The sequence below is a fragment of the Seriola dumerili genome, unplaced genomic scaffold (genome assembly GCF_002260705.1).
Source record: "Seriola dumerili isolate Sdu_G_001 unplaced genomic scaffold, Sdu_1.0 BDQW01000025.1, whole genome shotgun sequence".
Lineage (NCBI taxonomy): Eukaryota > Metazoa > Chordata > Actinopteri > Carangiformes > Carangidae > Seriola > Seriola dumerili.
The window spans coordinates 20,037,061-20,058,169 of record NW_019174280.1 but is presented as its reverse complement, the minus strand read 5'-3'; the positions used below and the strand labels follow the sequence as shown (position 1 = coordinate 20,058,169).

At 37.7% G+C, this 21,109-nt stretch overlaps 1 protein-coding gene across 1 annotated transcript; it reads left to right on the top strand.

Annotated features, from left to right (window-relative positions):
- The first annotated feature begins 354 nt into the window (after positions 1-354).
- Positions 355-19,558, top strand: LOC111237167 (adhesion G protein-coupled receptor F5-like). The gene is made up of 30 exons (XM_022766150.1): positions 355-412; positions 2,419-2,571; positions 3,312-3,476; positions 4,151-4,294; positions 4,390-4,560; positions 4,823-4,966; positions 5,095-5,265; positions 5,987-6,139; positions 6,783-6,935; positions 7,025-7,039; positions 7,180-7,189; positions 8,091-8,159; positions 8,485-8,553; positions 8,632-8,703; positions 9,750-10,033; positions 10,080-10,610; positions 10,764-11,045; positions 11,199-11,309; positions 11,404-11,458; positions 11,557-11,696; positions 11,788-12,000; positions 13,450-13,659; positions 13,747-13,899; positions 13,986-14,164; positions 14,827-14,991; positions 15,096-16,496; positions 16,638-16,679; positions 17,462-17,527; positions 17,643-17,709; positions 17,790-19,558. Exons 1-30 carry the CDS (start codon positions 355-357, stop codon positions 17,858-17,860), a joined length of 5,517 nt encoding a protein of 1,838 aa, XP_022621871.1. The 3' UTR covers positions 17,861-19,558.
- The last annotated feature ends 1,551 nt before the right edge of the window (positions 19,559-21,109 follow it).

The following is a 21,109-nucleotide window of genomic DNA, read 5'->3' as shown; positions in this document are numbered from 1 at the left end:
ATGTGTCTTTGTGCCATGTTACAACACCTCAAGAAAATATGTGTGTGCTACTGGAAACACACGAGTAGATGATACATTTTAACTATCATCATGCATTTCTCACCCTCTTCCATTTCTGAACAGATCTCCATTCTGGTGTCTATAACATGATGAATCTGAGCCATCAAGCAGCGCTGGATTCTGTTGATTCACAACCAACGCTATGTGGGAGCGTCTCTGTTTAATGCTGCTAAAGTTCCCCTGAAGAGGACAAGCCATTAAAGGTGTGTATACTGGAAAACAATGTGAGGCCTGTTATCTCTAAACAAATGCATGTGGTATCTTGATTATGAGCCAGGAGCCAAAAAAGGTCACATGTCTGTACCTCCTGGCTTCACCTATAACATGGACTCTCTGTTGCCTCTAGTTGCTGGTACCTGGTCATTCTGATAGTTTTGATTTTCTGCTGCCAGACCTTTCTTTCTGTGTTTTTCATTGGAACTACTTTCTCCTGAGAACTGTTGACAGGGTCACCCATATGCAAATGTAATATATGTACATACTGTATATTGAATTTCCATTTATTAAATATATGTAAAAATTAGAACAATTTCATATCTTGACATACATGTCTAGCTCACACAAATATGTATGTTTATGTATGTATGTTTATAGACATACAGTATGTTGCATAAATATTTACCCATCCCAAAGCCAGAGTCAATATATGTTGATATTATATGAGAATACTTTCCCAGAATGGGAAGATATACATGTTTAAAATTAACAGGACAACAATAAGAAACACATACATAAGCATATAGGAATTTTTTATGTATGTTGTTTCAATAAACTTGCATATATATAAATTACATATATATTGTTAACATATAAAGTCTCAACATGTTAAACTATATAAAAATTCATAGGTATTTTTTGATATACTGTACAAATTTTACTATGGGTATTTCATATATGTTAAAAAAATCTTCATTTATTCAGAGGATGTATATATGTCTTAATAATATCTCCCCTTATAGGTGACATATGTGTCATATATTACATTTCTGTACGTAAGAGAATTGAAACTATATTGATACTGGGGCTATTTTTCCATTTTTTTTCAAAAGAGGATAAAACTGTTTTGGGTATATTTACTCTGGGATTATGTGTTTACAATACTTGCTGAGTCATCGCCAGCTAATCCCGCATTCATCACACATTATACAAAGGAATGGGGTCCAGCTAGTGTTAGCTGTCTCTCTCAAATGGGTCCATTTGCACTCTGCACGTTACCCTGTGATTTGAATCCTGCCACGGAGTAAATAAATGTGCAGAGTACTCAACTGACAGATGCAACAAATCAACAGACAAACAATCCCTGGCCCACAGCTGGTTTATTTCCTGTCAGTGTGGTTTACAAACTATCTGCAGTACCTGCCAAAACAAATGTCGCACCGTTCAAATGACGTCGCCAGTTGGAACTGCTTTTATAATATGATATAATATAATAATTGCATCGGTGTATGTGGTACAGAAGGAAGTGTCAAAGTCCATGTTTTGAATTTGGATTTGCCCTGAAACCACAGCTACAAGACTAAAATGATATAATGAATTAATTATTATGTTATTAAACTTTCATTAATAATTAACTTGACTTTTCTTTGTTCAGTAGTTAGTAGATGTCAAAAGTGTGACCTGTTGGAGAAGTTTCACATCCGCTGCGTGTAACGATAGGCTGTAAAACAATGATTCACCATATAATTTCTTTTCTTTTCTGCACCTCTCTGCCTCTCTTTCTTGAAGGGAATGGCCATATCTAAGAATGGCTTGACCATCTTTGCCCTTGTCGTGACACTTGTTATTTTGGGAACACAGAACATCTTTGAGTTTTCATGTCTGGTTTCACCGGTAGGTCTGCTGTATTTACACTACTCAACAGAAAATATGGAGCTTGTGCTTTGATAAAAAACACCAGGCGGTAATTTGAACCTGATGTGCTTTTTGTTTGTTTGTTTATTTTTGTGTTTTGCTTCAGGAAGGCGAAACAGAAGAAGACTGTCTACCTCACACCAGACAGAGAAGAAATGGGCAGTACAACAATTTAGAATCATTAAATATGATGAACCAACAGTTTGGTAAATATCCTTGCTTTCTCACCAGGAGTAAGATGAGACGTTTGATACTCATATCAGTCTGTTAGATATGAAGCTGCTGCCAGGAGATTAGTTTAGATAAGTATGACTTGTGCACAGCGGGAAATAAGTATCCTGCAATGTAGTTGTCTGAATAGCATGTGAATGACAACTGGAAAAGAGACAATACGCTTACTGCAGCACAGCAATAAAAGCCCTGTTAAGAAATAAAGGGGTTTCTGTCCACTGAAACGCTAGAGGACTTTTAATTTGAAATTTGATTGGAATTTTTTGGTTCCTGCAGCTCAGCAAGCTCCGACTGAGTATGAAGTGGAGGTGGAGCTGAATGTGACAGATGTTGGGGCAGTGGATTATCTCAGGAGACTGCTGAACAACAGGACCTTTTCCCTGGCTGTGGGTCCCACTGTGAATGTCACGCACATTGACATCAACACAGGTAAGACTGGACCGTCTGCTGGTGCAAGTGTCTTTTCCTAAATGCAGTTTCTGTCCTCTGTCCAGTCTGTTTGAGCTCACATCTGCTTTTTTGATGCAAAGTCTTACAGATTTTGTTGGCCCCATTAGGCTCAGTCCATGTTCAAATCTGAATATAGCTATTACTATATTTCAGTACTTAAATCCCTTAATTTGCTCCCAGTACAGTACAGAATCTCTTTTTTTTTTCTTAAAACTACCAATAATGTATAAAGTACCCAGACACATTGAGTTCATGGTCAAATGTAAAATAAATAGAAAACAGAAGCAGCAGCTCTCCAGTATCACATTTTTTGCACTTTTCTCTAATATTTGTAAATATTAGTTTTTGTAAATTATTGTATAATTTTAACTCTTTGGGCCTCAGACACTTATTTAAATGAACCAAACCATCTGAGAAGTTTAGAGGGGAAATTTACAGTGGTTGCAAATAGTAGTAGTGTAGTGAGGGCCTGTGCACACATGCACAAGTTAAAGTTCAACAAGAAACAAAACATAAAATCGTGCAGTGGCTGAGCAGCACAGGAGACTTTACCCTGCCCTGTGACTGCAGATACCGAACACCGGCGGCCTGTCAGTGATATTATGTTTCATTTTGTTTTATGTAACCAAAATAGGTCGCAAAATATCTGACTACTGCAGTTTTCTTTGTCACAGCTCACTGTTTTTTTTTTGTTTTTTTTTGCTCTTATGTGTTTTTAGTGTGTTACCCAAATGGCACCAACTTCCAGTGCATATGTGAGGATCAGTATGTTTGGTCACACACAAACTGTATAACATATGGAGCCTGTGATGCGATCACTAACAGCACGTGCAGATGCATCAACAGTATTCCAACCAATGGAGAATACTGCCAGCTAAAGACAGGTGAGAGAAACTTTAAATGCTTCCTTTAAGCTCATCTTTTTTTTTTATAATCATAAGTATTAAACACTGAATCTTCAGGTGCTGTCATAAAATGCTGTTTCTCGTTTCTTTGCTTGCTAGAAGTTGTTCAGGTGTACGAATACATGCTCGAAGTGGAAGTCGGCGTCAGCAACATTGCACTGGTGGGACCGTTCACGGACGCCTTGAAGAACATCAGTTTTCCTGTTAGAGTCAGCAACTCTGTCAACATCACGCAAATTGACATATTATTTACTGGTAAGTAGATAATTATACTCCTCCAAACAGAAACATGCTGGAGTGATGACACTGCTCTTTGATGAATATTATTGTATAAATAGATAACACTTAATATTATTGAAAAACAATACATATTTTCAGAATATTATGCTTATTCAGACAAAAGTAAAGGTTAATTGGGGAAATTTAATGCAACTGTCCCCAAGGGTGGGGTCGGTTGCAACATGTGAATTCTTGCATTCAAATGAATGATATGTCATATGATATTATCTGTAAATGGGTTGGGTAATTAGAAGACAGATGTAAAAAAAAAAGAAGCTATTCTCCCTTTTTAAAACAGTAGATATTAAAATCTAAGATCACAGGTTAGCTCAGATGTCATCACATGATTTTAATTAATACCTTTTTTTCAACAGTGCCGCCAATTATTTATGAATACCAGATCTTCGTTGAGGTGGAGACTACAGATGCAGATCAGCTGAGAAACACCCTGAAAAACATAACTTTTCCGGCCCAAATCAACACGCAAGTAAACATCTCAACAGCTGATATAACTACGGGTAAGAGCAAATATTTCAGCCTTCAGAGGGTAGATTTTATTATGATATTTGTTTTTACATTTTGAAGAAGAACAGATATGTGGTGTTTCCTAAAGTTTGCAGCCAAGATGGCGCTGGTTTCCAGTGCCGCTGTGAGGATGACTACCTTTGGCCTTGTGACAAATGTGCCACCTACGGAAAATGTGACAGTGATACAAACAACACATGCAGCTGCATCAGAGCGATTCCCACAGATGGACAATACTGTCAGTCAATACAGCATCAAAGTGAGTGCTACCGTCACACACTTATCCCAGTTTTCATATTTGTTATTTTAAATCAGTGAATTCCTTTTTCTGACCTCATGAGTGACACTGACACTTTCATCAGCAACAACTCTTTGTCTCTGTCTACAGACCTTACAGGATGTTCTCTGGAAACAGGTAAAACTCAGTGGAGGCTACAGGATTAACTTACATAAGAAAACACACAAGAATTATGATAATGTATAATCCATTGAATTTCTATTGTGTCCTTTCACTTCTTCAGACGTTTATGAGTACATCATTTCTGTTGAGTTGAACATCTCAGATGTTTCACTGATCGATCAACTGAGGACCATTGTGAACAACATCAGTTCCCCCATCAGCATCAACAACCACATACAAATCTCTGAGGTCAACATTTCTACAGGTAGAAATAATGTCTGTAGACACACTGTTGTTACATGTTTTCATACCATGAATATAATGAGAAAGTATTGTTCTGTTCTGTTTTATTATCACACGTCTTTAAAAAGTCTAATCTGTGCTTGTCCCCAGTTTGCTCTCCGAGCAGCGGTGGTTTCCAGTGCAGATGTGAGGATCAATACATTTGGTCATGTGACCAATGTTTAACATACGGATCATGTGACAACAGCACCTATGACACATGTGGTTGCATCAATGCTCTTCCTCCTGATGGACAATATTGCCAGCCTGTTGACCAATACAGTAAGCAGTTTCTTACCTGGCTGTGAGGGTTTGTCAAAGCTTTGAAACATGAAAGTAAAGACTGTAACATTTTCAGCTCTTCCTTCATGATGCCCCCTTCAGTGCATTTGTATTTCCTGTATTACCAGCATGTTGATTTATGCAGTTAGTTGGTCTGTAATAATTACTTAATTAAAGCCAGTATATATCAGTGACACTGACTATTTCCTAGCAGTTCTTTGATGACTAGCTCTGTGGGTCTCTGTGTGAGTGCTGCATCTCAAGTTAACAAAAGACAGGAGCTTGCTTCAGTCAGAAGGAAACCTTTGGAAACACTGCCATCTGTTGTTGAGATGCATGATTACATTGCAATGTCTTTCCCTCAAATGTGAGATGACACCACTTTTTCAATTATTATGTTCAAGTTAGTACAATCTATACTCCTGTATCTGTCTCACATGTGGATACATCAGTGCTATTCTGTGAAAACCTCCGCTTTGTACTAGAGGCTGAAAACCATTGAGTGTAATCAGCATAATCAAACCTTATCCATGCTCCTCCTGTCAACTGAAAGTGACTTCACTGATACAAAGATCTTTCATCTCCCAACAGACTTCACAGCTTGTCTCCCATCAACACCCTCTCCACCAACAAGTAAGCCTGACAGGATATTTCATCAATAAATATTATGACCATCAGCTAAAATTACTTTTTACATGTTGTTTGATTTCTTTCTCTGCAGCTCCTCCAGTTGTTTATGAGTACATCATTTCTGTTGAGTTGAACATCTCAGATGTTTCGCTGATCGATCGACTGAGGACCATTGTGAACAACATCAGTTCCCCCATCAGCATCAACAACCACATACAAATCTCTGAGGTCAACATTTCTACAGGTAAGATGTTTTTCATTGTGGTTTAACAAAATCATTTTAGCTACTAAATGTTTGACTTTCCTCACTGAATAATTGTGAAATTTGTCTGTCTGCTATTTTTATTGACAGCTAACCTATCATTTATACATAGGGGTTATCATTGGATGTGTATGAAATGTTTCAGAAACATTTCCTTTAAGTGGAATTCATAATTTTTATTTATTTTTTTATTTTTTTATCTCAGTTTGCTCTCCGAGCAGCGGTGGTTTCCAGTGCAGATGTGAGGATCAATACATTTGGTCATGTGACCAATGTTTAACGTATGGATCCTGTGACAATAGCACCTATGACACATGTGGTTGCATCAATGCTCTTCCTCCTGATGGACAATATTGCCAGCCTGTTGACCAATACAGTAAGTGACTAGAGGCTGAAAACCATTGAGTGTAATCAGCATAATCAAACCTTATCCATGCTCCTCCTGTCAACTGAAAGTGACTTCACTGATACAAAGATCTTTCAATCACCCAACAGACTTCACAGCCTGTCTCCCATCAACACCCTCTCCACCAACAAGTAAGCCTGACAGGATATTTCATCAATAAATATTATGACCATCAGCTAACATTACTTTTTACATGTTGTTTGATTTCTTTCTCTGCAGCTCCTCCAGTTGTTTATGAGTACATCATTTCTGTTGAGTTGAACATCTCAGATGTTTCACTGATCGATCAACTGAGGACCATTGTGAACAACATCAGTTCCCCCATCAGCATCAACAACCACATACAAATCTCTGAGGTCAACATTTCTACAGGTAACAACAGTAACACATCAACAGAATTAATCCTTGTTTGCTGAAAACCATATTTTTACATTCTCTTTAATTATGATTTTTCTCTGCAGTTTGTTACCCTAATGGTACGACACATCAATGCAGATGTGAAGAGCAGTTTCTTTGGCCTTGTCACATGTGTTCCACTTATGGCAAATGTTATGAAGGATTTGACAACAGCTGTAGATGCATCAACACCATTCCTCCAGATGGCTCTTACTGCCAGCCATGGACAGGTAGGAGCTGAAATATGAAATCTTTCACTCCTCAGTTACATTTAAGATACGTGCATTTAATGTTTACTCTTTTCAAACAGAACTCTTCATTTGTCCATCACCAAGTCCTCCAGATGGTATGAAATTACTTTTGGCTACGCCCACTGCTTGTCTCTACTATGCCTTTTCCACTCTGATTGAGCTTCTATTATGTGACCCAAGCTATACAGACACTTTTTGTTTCTGATCACTTCTTTGTTTTAGTAACAACCACAACTGTTGCAACAACGCCAAACACTACAACAACCTTTACACCAAACCCAATTGCTGTAACTGGCATGTATTATTGTCAAATATGTCTGGCATCAAATATTGACTTTACTGTTTCAGTTAATGTTTAAAGGTTTAACTTTTTGCACAACAATCTGACCACTATCGCAGCACACAATAACAGTAATAAATAAGCATGCATCAATGAGCCCTAGTGACTAATGCTATACTTTTAAATTAACATATAACATGTATGGTACAAACATTACCATTTATTGATTTTATTTATAAAGATTGCACTTGCATTGTAAGAAATAACACATAATCCTAAAAACAAGAATTCAGAATTAAGGACAAAACATCCTCCACAATGTCACCAACAACTGTAGTTAACAATAAGAAGTAATTATTCACCACTTTACTTTATGCATGTTTTTGTCTAGATTCAACATCTGTTACCACAACAGATACTAACACTACAACAGCTGCAACACCAACAACAACTGTAACAAGTCAGTGCTTTTAAATCATTCTTACATCACTTCTCCTTGTTTCAACAAGTTTGACGTAAAGTCACAGACAACTGTATTCACCAGTCAATTTTAGAATAAATTGAAAGGCTGTAATTTGGCATATTTTTTGTTTTTTCCAGATTCAACACATTTTACCACAACAGATATGAACACGACAACAACTGCTACACCAACAACAACGGTAACAAGTAAGTGTTTAATTCTTACTGTTATAATATGAATATCTTCAGGAAGTAAAGCTAGCACACGACACACAGTGGTTTCAAAATAAAACAGGAAATAAACCAAAATTCCAAACTAAAGAGTCTAAACTATGTTCATAAGTACAAAAGAACAAGTTCCCTCAGACAGACCGTGACACTGACATTATATCTCCTTGTTATAACTTGTACCTGTATTTACCAGTAGGTTTAGAATTATTTGAAGGTCAAACTGTTTAAAATGAGTTTAAAATGACTTTGTTGGATTATATTCTTGAGTTTAACGTGTATAATTGTAAAATGGTCTTTTTAGATTCAACAACCATCGCTACAACAGGTGTGAACACAACTTTAACCATGACATCAGCAATAACTGCAGCAAGTAAGTGCTTAAAAATAATTGTAACAGTAGGCAGATTTTTTCAGTTTTACATGCATATTTAAAAAACTGTCTTTTCAGATACAACAACAAACGCTACAACAGGTGTGAACACAACCACGTTTACGACAACACCAACAACAACTTTAACAAGTAAGTGCTTAAAAATAACATATGTTACAGTTACTAATATGTATGTTAAAGCATAGTATTTGATCCAGCTTTATTGTTAGCAATAATATATGCCACTGGCACATTGGTGGCCTAAAATTTGCTTGATATTTGCTTAAAGATTTTAATCTTCACTTGAAGAGTTGTACTTTAGACATTATGTATTTTTTCTAGATTCAACAACAGTTGCCACAACAAATACTAACACTACAACAGCTGCAACACCAACAACAACTGTAACAAGTAAGTGATTTTACTTATGATTGTGAGGTCTTACATCAACTCTATTTATGCCATTTATGTGCACAGTTATGTATTTGCACTAGTAATGTCATTTTCCTGTGTTACTGGCATTCTCATTATAAATATCATAAATCACGGTTAATGATAGTTTTTTTGTTTTTTGCACTGATATTGTTTCTTCATGTCATTGTGTATGATTTGTCTTGCACTGGTTGTGTGTTTTTTATGTATTTGTGTGTTTCATATCTATGTGCCCTTAAAATTGCCCCTTGGGGATAAATAACTTTTAATGAATTTAATTGAATTAACAGTAGGTTTTGAGATTCAATTAAGGATCTAGGATCTCTTACATTGTTAATAGGTGTTTAAAATTCATGTGTCAGATTTTATTCTTCAGTTTAACCTGTATAATTACAAAATGATCTTTTCAGATTCAACAACAGGTGTGAACACAACAACTTTTACCACAACACCAACACCAACAACAACAACTGTAACAAGTAAGTGCTCGAAAATAATTGTTCATCTTCATATACTGTATATTAGATCAGAGAAAAGACAAAACAAAATGGGTGGAGGAGCTATATCAGTGCAGTATACAGAATAAGACAGAGCACAGATACAACATATCATTGAGCATTGTAAAAAATGGCTTCCAAACCTTCCAAAATGTTTGTGAGTTCTGTAGAAAGCATTTCGTTGAGCCACCTCTTCAAACATGTCAGATTTTATTTTTCAATTTAACATACGTAATTATAAAATGGCGGGTGTGAATACAACAACAGCCGCTACAACGGGTGTGAACACAACAACAGTAGCTACAACGGGTGTGAACACAACAACATTCACCACAACGGGTGTGAATACAACAACAGCCGCTACAACAAGTATGAACACAACAACAGTCGCTACAACAGGTGTGAACACAACAACAGTAGCTACAACGGGTGTGAGCACAACAACACCTGCTACAACGGGTGTGAATACAACAACAGTCGCTACAACGGGTGTGAACACAACAACAGTCGCTACAACGGGTGTGAACACAACAACAGCCGCTACAACGGGTGTGAACACAACAACAGCCGTTACAACGGGTGTGAGCACAACAACAGCCGCTACAACGGGTGTGAACACAACAACACCCGCTACAACGGGTGTGAACACAACAACACCCGCTACAACGGATGTGAACACAACAACAGCCGCTACAACGGGTGTGAACACAACAACAGCCGCTACAACGGGTGTGAGCACAACAACAGCCGCTACAACGGGTGTGAACACAACAACAGCCGCTACAACGGGTGTGAACACAACAACAGCCGCTACAACGGGTGTGAGCACAACAACAGCCGCTACAACGGGTGTGAACACAACAACTGCCGCTACAACGGGTGTGAGCACAACAACAGCCGCTACAACGGGTGTGAACACAACAACAGTAGATACAACGGGTGTGAACACAACAACAGCCGCTACAACGGGTGTGAGCACAACAACAGCCGCTACAACGGATGTGAGCACAACAACAGGTGCTACAACGGGTGTGAACACAACAACAGGTGCTACAACGGGTGTGAGCACAACAACAGTAGATACAACGGGTGTGAGCACAACAACAGTCGCTACAACACCAGTAACAAGTAAGTGCTTAACTGATCTGGACATTAATAATTTAGTGTTTTTTAACTGACAACGGTAATACATGATCCTAAAATGATTCTATTCTTAAATGTTTCTAATGCAACATTTAAGGGAGACTTTAAGTAATGATATTTGAACTGTGGTATTTTCAGCTACTGATGTGACCAGCGGAAATACCACAATCAGCTCAACAACGTCAGATGCTCCAACCACACCTACTCCAACTACTAGCGCGGCTACTACTACTACTATCACTTCCCCCACAACAACCACTACTATGGGTACTACCACTATCACTACCCCCACCACTACTACTACAGCTACCACCACTGCCACTTCTCCCACTACCACCACCACCACCACCACCAGTACAGCTACTACCAGTGCCCTTTCGACGACCACTGCAACTCCCACTTCACCAACACAGCTTAGAGGTAATGTTTTACTGACCAAAAAAAAAAATCTGATGTTTTATTAAATGGCATTGAACACAAGTGCCAGCTGGAGTATTTATTTGTTTATTTATTTATTAGTCTTACATCACAAAAATAAATTAATCAATTAAGTAAATTTTTTTGAACAAACAGGAATTGACCTGGAAATGTCAATTAGATTAGACATGGAATACACATCAGAATTAAATGATCCAACAAGTGCAGAGTACAGGGCCCTTGAATCACGTATTCTTCCAGTGGTAAGTGCACTTTTGACACCATACTCAATCCTAACTTGTATTTTCAGTGGTTTGTGTTCAGATGTTGACATCAATGACCGTATCTCTCCCACAGCTAGAGGACCTGTATAAAGAAATCTCAGGATATATCGGTGTTTCTGTGACGAGATTCAGGTACAGTATGGTAATTTTGACATTAACAGTATTTCAGACACAGGAGTTATAATTACCACATTCCACATCACAACTTTGGCTTTTGTTTGTTCTTACAGTGAAGGAAGCGTAATTACAGACTTTGTTGTTGAGACAACACAAGTTGTCCCTGGTGAAATAACCAATGCAATTAAAAATCTTCCTGATGCAATGCTTGCTATTGCCCCTGTCATTGGCCCAGTTTCTGCATTTTACAGGAGTAAGTTTAAAAAGGCTCTAAGTTTGTTTTTCATTTTTTGTTTGTTTAACTTGACTGAATTCTTTACTGATCAATTTTGCTTTATCCAAAGGTCCAACATCAATCAGCATTCCTAACCTCACTTATACTGGGAACACCATGACGCTGACATGTGGCCCTCCAAAGAAAATGAATGTGGGAAAGATTGATAGTTCTGCATGGAAATTTAAAGGACGGGAAATTAAAGATGATGGAAGGATGGAAATAACTACTTCTGACAATATATCTAAGCTTAAAGTTAACAACGTCATTCTTGCTGATAGGGGTAAGTCAGAGCTAGCTGAATTGGTTAACTAATGAGAAAACCACTATACAACTTGTATAGTACAATAGTTGCCCAGTTTAGACCATAAAAAGCTGGATTCTGTGTCATAATCATAGACTGTATATGAACATGGGTGTAGCCTCCATAGACATCACCCATAGATTTCTGAAGAGTGATTCTGAAGCTCAGAGCAGCTGCTCCACTGTCACAATTGTTGCAGTGACTGACTCCTCCTAACTAATCCAAAGTGGTGCATGTGTGGAGCCAAGATTTTGGTTCATTGGTTTAACAACTGTGGCAAGCATATGCTCCAGTTAGCATTGTTAGCACAGCTGGGTATCTGGGCATGTTGCCCTGAGGCTACCCCAAGGCTAAGTCATTTGCTGGCTAATTAACTAGTTAACTAAATTAACAAGCCCGTTATAGTGAGCTCAGACACATATACCATATACCAACAGTGCCTCAGTGACTCAAATTGGCTGAAGTGACACCAAGCAGTTAGTTAACTGTCACAGCACCCACCTGTCACTCAAAGCAGCCACACCCTCAATAATGCATTACTTTAAACCTTAATGAAATTTAAATCAGTGAATCATAGAAAAGTTCACACCCCCTACAGTGGTCATCAAGTGGGAAATAAGGCATAGAGACCAAAACCTTTTTTGTACCTGGCTGTAAACATGTTCTCTCTGCAGTAAATTTGCATTTTAACATGTTAGTCTATGGAGAGCGACTTCCTTGTGAAGCCTCAAGTGGTCATTCGAGAAACTGCAGTTCCATGTTGGCTTCATTTTTCATCCCTGGAGGTTGCTGCTGGGTCATGATATTGATACTAAGAAATACCATCAGATATATTGTAATTTGGGAAGAGAACATCATTAAAAACCCAGCAGCACGTCAGCATGTGAACAGCCACACTGCTGTTGCTGAAAAGACATATTACTACAGTAGAAGTAAAATTACTTCAGTAAAAATGTACTCAGATAAAAGTGCAATGTAAGTCAGTTAAAATGTCTCTGAGTAAATGTGTTACATTTTAAAGGGGGGGGGGGGGTAAAACATGTTATACAGTGATGATAATAATATATGATAAAACTATTAAACTAAAGAACATCTTTAGGTTACCTGGTGTATCAGTTCCCAGATGAGGGCGGCACCAAAAAGCAACCAATTCATTCCAGTCAGGACTCTGCAATACATATACACTCAGCTGGCAAATTATTAGGAACATCTAGGTAACACTGATGTAGTCTAATACAACAGTCCTGCAGTAAATCCTCCTTTATGAAGGTTATAATGTTTAGTTTGTATTTAAAAGTAAGATGGAATAAAGAAGTATAAAAATATTTCACAGCTATAGTGAAATACTGACATATTGATAATTACCCATTTTGCCTTATTTTACATTATATCTGTGCAGTCATTAATACCTTCTTCTCTTGATCACAGGATACTACAGTTGTACCCTGAGGATCATGGCACTGGGTTTCTTCCAAGAGGGAGATGTAACAGAAGCTAATATCAAACAAGCTCCCATTGTGCGACTACAGAGTGAAGTTAACGTAAGATGTGAAAACGAAGCGATGCAACCACTAACGTGTTGTGTACAGCGCCCATTCACAGTCGAGTGGTTTCTAGATGGAAACCGATTAGAGTCAGGTAAGACTCCTCATTCTAGCCATGCTGTGAAGTTGGACATGGCTGTTAACAGTTTATCTTATTAACAACACTGTTAAATGTTCACAGTTCCTATTGATGATGGAGAAGCCAACTGTATCAGGCATGATTACAACCTAGGAAGCTGCAGTGGATCACCACAAAAAACACTACTTTTTATATGTAGGGTAGTTAACCCTAGAAGTTATGAAATGACAATGACAATGACCATTTTCCAAGATGGTAAGAGCAATTTTTCAAATATAACAATGCTGTTCCTTTTGCTGTTTCTAAGGTCTTTTTCACTAACTGATTATTTAACTGTTAAGATGTCAGGTGTGACGACGCTCAGTACGGGGTCGGGCGAGCAGGTGACAGATCAAGCATAGAGTGTGCTCAAGGTCAAGAGGGAAGCAAGACTGCGATCTGCCAGGAAACAGGAGAGTGGAAACTTCAGGAGGATACCTGCATTGTAACAGAAATCAAGGAACTATTAATTGATTCACAGGTAGGTGATTTCCTCCTCTACCCAACTGCCACCTGTATGCCGATGATGATGTTACCACTCCTGGGCTTCGGGGCTTGTCTGGTTCATTCTGGTTCATTCATGTCAGACAGTACCTTCACTGCTTGTTTGCCTGCGGATATTAACTACTTATGTTAGTCTAACTCAGATGCTATACATACATTGAAAGATGAATTGGTCCTCCTCTTCATGCTGGCTGTGAAGCAATTCCTTCATTGTACAACAACAGTGCACAAAATCCACAGTACTGGGACGTATCCCTTTATTGTAGATAGGAGAGAAAACACTATCTTGGCAAATATCGCACTAAAAAGACTGTAACTTTGGATGTTACTGTAATTTTCAGCGTGGCAAACTAAGGCTGCTGAAAACTGATTTTAACTTTATAAATCAAACCACTGGCTTCTGCACACTGGGACTTTTATCACATCCTACAATTAGCAATATATATATAGAATATGAAAACTGTATTAAGACAGACTTCTAATCTAAACCTTTCTCTCAAGAGCAGGACAGCCTTCCCTTGTTTGTAATAGTTTCTTGTTGCCAGAAAGAAACATCTCTGCATTTGTCATGCAGAGCTGTCAATGTCATACTAACAATGTGGTGTCACAGATTTCTGTGTTAATGTTTCTTTCTTTCAGGATTTGGCGAAGGAGGAAGTGCCACAATTTGTGGCGAATCTAAATAAAACTGTCCAGCAACAGCAAACAAAAATTGCAAATTCATCTGCAACCATATCAGCTGTCGTTGACATCCTTAACACCGTCGCAACCGTTTCAACTACTGTGAATGAAACTGTCATGCATGTAAGTTAACCTTCCACTTTTAGTAAAGGATATTTGTTTTATGGCAGCAAATGTTCTTTTTGATGAGGTTGTACCCTGACAGTGAAATGTCTCCTGATCTGCAGGATGTAATATCCACTATTGATGCCATCGTTGGTGAGGATGCAAGAGAGTCCTGGGCAACTCTGAATGCGAATGAAACCCGCAACTCCAGCTCAGCGTTACTGGGTTCTCTGGAGACTATCTCAGATCAATTGGTCGGGGAGTTTTCCATCGCGACCACACGGATCCTGCTCAACAGAACCACGTTTGACAACTCCTTCAGGGCAGACCTGAACTCCAGCATCGTCATAGATATTCCAAACACCAACATGAACAAAGTCTCCATTACCACCATCACCCTGTCCACCCTTAATAATGTCATGCCATTACGGAACTCCACCTTTGATGCCAGCCTCTTCAACGCCACCAGCAATGAAACTGTCAGTGACAACGCCATCAACGCAGCTGTGGTGCTCGTCAAGATAAACGCAACGATTAGGAATGTCAGTCTGAGCTACGACAAGCTGAACAACTCCCTGACGCTGAACCCACAGTGTGTCTTCTGGAACTTCACACTCTTCGATAATCTTGGAGCGTGGGATGATGAAGGGTGCGAGTTTGTTTCAGACAAAAATAATACAGTAACCTGCCGCTGTAACCACCTGACCTCCTTCTCCATTCTGATGGCGACGAACATCCCTCCATCTCTGAGAGTAGCTTTGGATATAATCACTTATGTTGGAGTTGGGATATCTCTGGCAAGCTTAGTCATATGTCTGATTATTGAAGGATGTGTCTGGAAAGCCATTACCAGAAATAGCACTGCGTTCATGCGTCATGTTTCCATCGTCAATACTGCCCTGTCTCTGCTGATCGCCGACATCTGTTTCCTCATCGGCGCCTCTATAGCGAAGAACCCCCTTGAAAACCCAGGGGAGGACCATGCAGTTCCACTTGCACCGTGTAGCACTGCAACTTTTTTCATGCACTTTTTCTACCTTTCTCTTTTCTTCTGGATGCTCGTGTCAGGACTTCTGCTCTTTTACCGGACGGTCATGGTCTTCTCACACATGTCCAAGGCAACCATGTTGGCCATTGGGTTCTGTTTAGGCTATGGCTGCCCTCTGATTATTGCTGTTATTACTGTTGCCGTCACAGCACCAGGGAATGGATACATCAGGAAATTTGATGCTTGCTGGCTGAACTGGAATGAGACAAAGGCCCTCCTGGCCATGGTGGTACCTGCCTTGACCATAGTTTTCATCAACATTTTAATCGTAGTTGTGGTCTTGTTCAAAATGCTGAGAAGAGGCACGGGAACCACTGCCCATCCAGATGAAAAACATACACTGGTGGTCATTACAAGATGTGTGATCATTTTGACTCCTCTATTTGGACTGACCTGGTCTTTGGGAGTGGGAACCATGGTGTCACCAACAAATAAAGGAATCCATATTGCCTTCGCATTCTTCAATTCACTACAGGTATTTGCACCCGCTGAAATACAAAAGTTGTAATTTAATGTTTACAAATATTTTACATGTTTACAGTATTTTTGTGTAATAAATCATTTTGTGTTCTTCCGTTCTCATGATTAACAATTGTGTATATCTGCTTTTCCTCAGGGTTTCTTCATTTTAGTGTTTGGGACACTATTCGACTCAAAGGTGAGTTGGTTTTAAAGGAATAGTCGGCAAAAACATAGAATTAGCGCCTCACAGTTGTATGCCTCCGCCAACCAGCCAAGTTGCAGGAAATATGGTCACAATCTCCCCTTCCTGAGTTTTTGCAGAACATTATGATGCCACAGTAAAGTTGACCTTTGACCATTTGATATAAAATGTCATCACTTGATTTTATCCTTGTAGACATTTGAGTTAAATTGTGTCAAAATTAACGTATGAATTTGTGAGCTGTAGGCCAAAAGCATGTTTTATGAGCTCACAGTCACCTTGACCTTTGACCTCTGAACACCCAAATCAAATAATTTTATCCTTGAGTTCAAGTGAATGTTTGTGCCAAATAAAAACTAAAAAAGTAAAACAAGTAAAGAAGTATTATAAGCAAAATGCAGGTAAAGTATCCAAAATTCAAGCCAGTAAATAATGAGCTGAAAAGTAAGAATACGTTGTTCAACTATGTTTTTTTGGGGGGGAACACTGGCTTAACTGTATGTAATTGCTGAATTGCATCATTTCTGATTTGTAATTACTAAACAAGACTCTTATGCTGATTCGGTTTACGGAGAGTGCCGTGCTGTAAGCAAATATATGAGCGTGGTATAAGTCTTTTCCTCTACCTCTTAGCACAACACACTGTAAACCGAATTTTTCAAAATGGCAAACTGTTAACTTTTTGAAGTGCTAGTCTCACTGATTACGTCCTGAAATTGCATAATAGTTTATCACTATGGATTTTGACATTCACACAAATTTGATTGTGCCTGTAGATCCGTTCTATCCTCTCAAGGAGAGTACCTACAACAAGCACCGGCACTGGCTCTAATTCAACAGGAGTAAGTGATTTTACACTATTAGATATGATCCTTTTTTTTTCTTTGTATATAAATGTGGCAGAATCATTACATTAACTCACTGTATTTTACACATACTTCCCTGTTTCTACTATAGAGTACGAGTGGTGGCAATTCATCATTCAGTGGAACAAATTTTATAAGTCGACTACTTGGAAGAAGATGTAAGTTAATTCACAATAAGCAGCTTTTCCTGCTTCTTCGAAATTGTTGTCTTATCAAAAATGTGTTGTATGTCTTTCAGATATCTACCATGTTTCACAAGCTGCCAGCTCAAACAGCGGAGGTGCATCAGAGTCATTTGTCAATATCTGAATCAATACAACAATCTGTACATAAAATGATTTAAATATTCATAAGATTTGTCAGGTATTCATTCGAGTACATTGTGAGATATTCATTTTCAGTAGATAATCAGAAACTAGGTTTTTATGACAAGTTGAAGTTCACTGGAATGATAATGTAAATGGTGGTGCGACAAACATGTTTTGAAATCAACAAGAAAGTATGTAGTGAAGATGTTCAAAGGAAGATCACTGTTCTCATCCTGCGAAATGGTATTTTTGAAACAGTTGATGCTGCTGTGTTTGGTAACACTTAAAGATCACACAAGCCAGAGTAGTAACAAAGGAACTTGTAAGAAGGAAGCATTTTGTTCACTAGTAATTCCTGATCAATACGTTTTTTAAATAAGTCATAGGATGATCTAATTTAAAGTAGCTATAGCATCCTACAACTTAAGTGAAAAGTAGCTGATTTCACAATCAACACTAATAACTCAGATTTTTCTGTATTTTATTGCAATGTGTCACCATATTTAAAGCTGAAATCTATAATTTATTTTAGTTACACAAGTCACAATTTTAGATCTTTTGTGTGGAGTTGATAGACATTAAGATTGGCACATTTTCCTTTGGAAACTACAGTATTTAGTCTCATCCCAGCGGCCACTAGACATCAATGTAATGTCAGAAAGAATTTGGACTCTCATGTCAGACAGATGTTAAATATCGTTTGGAAATGAAAATTGGGTTGTCGGCTAACTGACGTTGAGTTTTGCTCACAAATTGAATGCTGATTAAATATGTTTTATATATCAAGATGGTGTTGGCATTAGACGTTCAGAAGATTTTGGTTTTAGTTACTTAGTTACAGCTGTTGTCAGTATTCTACATCAAATTGATGTTGGCATTTAACGTTGTCCTGACGTTGAATTTTGGTCACCTGATGTCACAACCTACATTCAACCAAATATCAACAGCTAATGAGGTTGTTGGCCCAGCTGCATACCTGCAGGGATTATTGATGTGCCATTTTTATATCATAAACAAAACCCACTGTCTGAAAAAAGAAAATGTTTGATCAAATGATTCAAGACCATCTCATATACCAGCAGCCAAAAAAAGACTTAAATATGAGATGCAAACAGATGAGATACATATCATTCAGGTGAATGTTGGTAATGCTGGTTCAGAGGCCTTTTGAAACACAAAGAGTGGAATGGTAATGTTTTGGCTAATAATACAAACTGTACCTGTTCAGATAAATGAGGTTTATCTTATAAAATCTTAATTTAAATGCATATACACTGCTGGAAAAACAGTGTCTGCTAACTGCTAGCCACTTGCACTTATGCCCGATAACTTAAATCAGCAAAAGTTCAAGTGCTGTCATAAAATCATGGTCTGTTGGGTGTAAGCAAATGTATTTTGCCCATTGTCTGAAAAGTTAAATTGAATTTTGCTAGCTGTGTGGCCAATCAATAACTCGTATTAGCTTAACAGCAGCCACGGCATACGCACAAACTGAAAACATAATTTCCATGACCTGCAATGTTGTTGCTGCAAATTGTTGTTTTCACTGATAATTCAGCTTCTGTCTAATGTGCACTGTGCTTTAAAAAAGATTGTGAATTGAAACAAAGATCTAGTAATGCAGTGAAACATTAGCTCCAAACATTTGCTAAATAAGATGCTTATTGTGAAATAATGTGTGTATTCATTGAGTTTTCAATGTACAGTAGATTTATTTTTTCAAATCATTTATTTTTGTAAATTATGAATAAAAACATACAATATTGAAAGTGTTTTTTCTCATAAGATACCACACAGACCATTGCTTTTCCACTATGTTGACTAAATGATTGCTCTGTCACAAAATGAGCACAAGACAACACTTAAATCTTAAAAAATAAATAAATTAAGGCTCGACTCCTATAAATGATATAGTCTACTTAATACTCACCCAATTACAATAATGACTCAATGATGGATCCTACAATTTCTACAGTGAAATGAAACTGCCCCAAGGCCACAGACCCTCTGCTCAAGGGCCAGGGTCACTATGTTGTTAAAGGTCTTGAATATGATGTAAAATTACCAGTAAAGTTAACAAAACTTCTTGCATTAAGAAGAAAAATTTATATTCCATGTATATTTTTATATTTATATATTTGATATTTGTGAGTATGAACAAAATAGAAATATGCACACGCAGTCTTCAGATTTATAAAATGCTGCTAGTGCTGTTCCATAAATCTTAATTATTGTGAAACTGTGTTCACTAGGGCAAGGCTGTGTCCACTCATGACTCAGTGTTGTTAAGATACACATAGTGCACTGTGCACACAGTAAACACAGTTTTATCACCATCACAATATAAGTGCTATATTGTTTTTTTTCTTTAGATGGCCTGTGTTGTGATGTGTATATGACTCATAAAATGTCACATGACTTGTGTTTTGTAAAAAACACAGCACAAATCTGTATCTGTGCTTCTAATTAACAGCTCTTACATCATCATTTATACATCACAAATGCAGGAGTAACAAGTACTTCAGTAGATGGCAGTATTGCAACATAATGCTTGGATCAGAGATCTCAACATACAAGTAACTAATGTCAAGCTGACTTCTTCCTCATTTCAGTCATATCTGACAGAAAACTTCTTACAGACAGAAGGCACTTGTGGCTGATTAACTTGTTACAAAGTTAGCAAGTCAATCATTACCATTGCAATAGCTGGCTGAACTTTTTTAACTAGTAACTTGTTTGCTTAGTTAACCAATAGTTGCTTAGTTAAAAAATATCACCTGTATAAGAGTAATTGAGAAATGACCATGGTGAAATTCCGAATTAAGGTTGTTTAAACTAATGGCATATTTGTGCCAACTGCAATAGCGATTTTGAGTCATAGTCTTTTAAAGTTTTATTACCCTTATTGACATGTTCCAAAACTAAATTAATTTAAAATAAATTATATATATATATATATATAATAAATTAATATATTTACATTAATATAAACAAACAATTAATATATTTTTAAATTAATATATTTACATTCTTCTCAAAAGTTACGAAGTAAGGGTTTCCGGGTAAATTCTAAGTTGACCAATGAGCTTGCGCCCTGTCATTTCTGATAACTTGCGTGAGTGGACGTCAACGTCCTTTTCTCAACCTGGTAGGAAGAAACGGGTATTTTCAGCAAATGGACGATTCAGTTTTCAGAGAAATGTTTAGCAAGTCAAAAAAAAAAAAAAAGAAAAAAAGCGGCGCACAGAAG

What these genes read in the sequence shown, in the direction of transcription:
- LOC111237167 (XM_022766150.1), top strand. Translation starts at nt 355, where the DNA reads ATGTCTGTACCTCCTGGCTTCACCTATAACATGGACTCTCTGTTGCCT. An exon ending in TCAGTCAATACAGCATCAAA is followed by an intron (nt 4,561 to 4,822) that starts GTGAGTGCTACC and finishes TCACTTCTTCAG; the next exon opens with ACGTTTATGAGTACATCATT. An exon ending in TGAGGTCAACATTTCTACAG is followed by an intron (nt 4,967 to 5,094) that starts GTAGAAATAATG and finishes GCTTGTCCCCAG; the next exon opens with TTTGCTCTCCGAGCAGCGGT.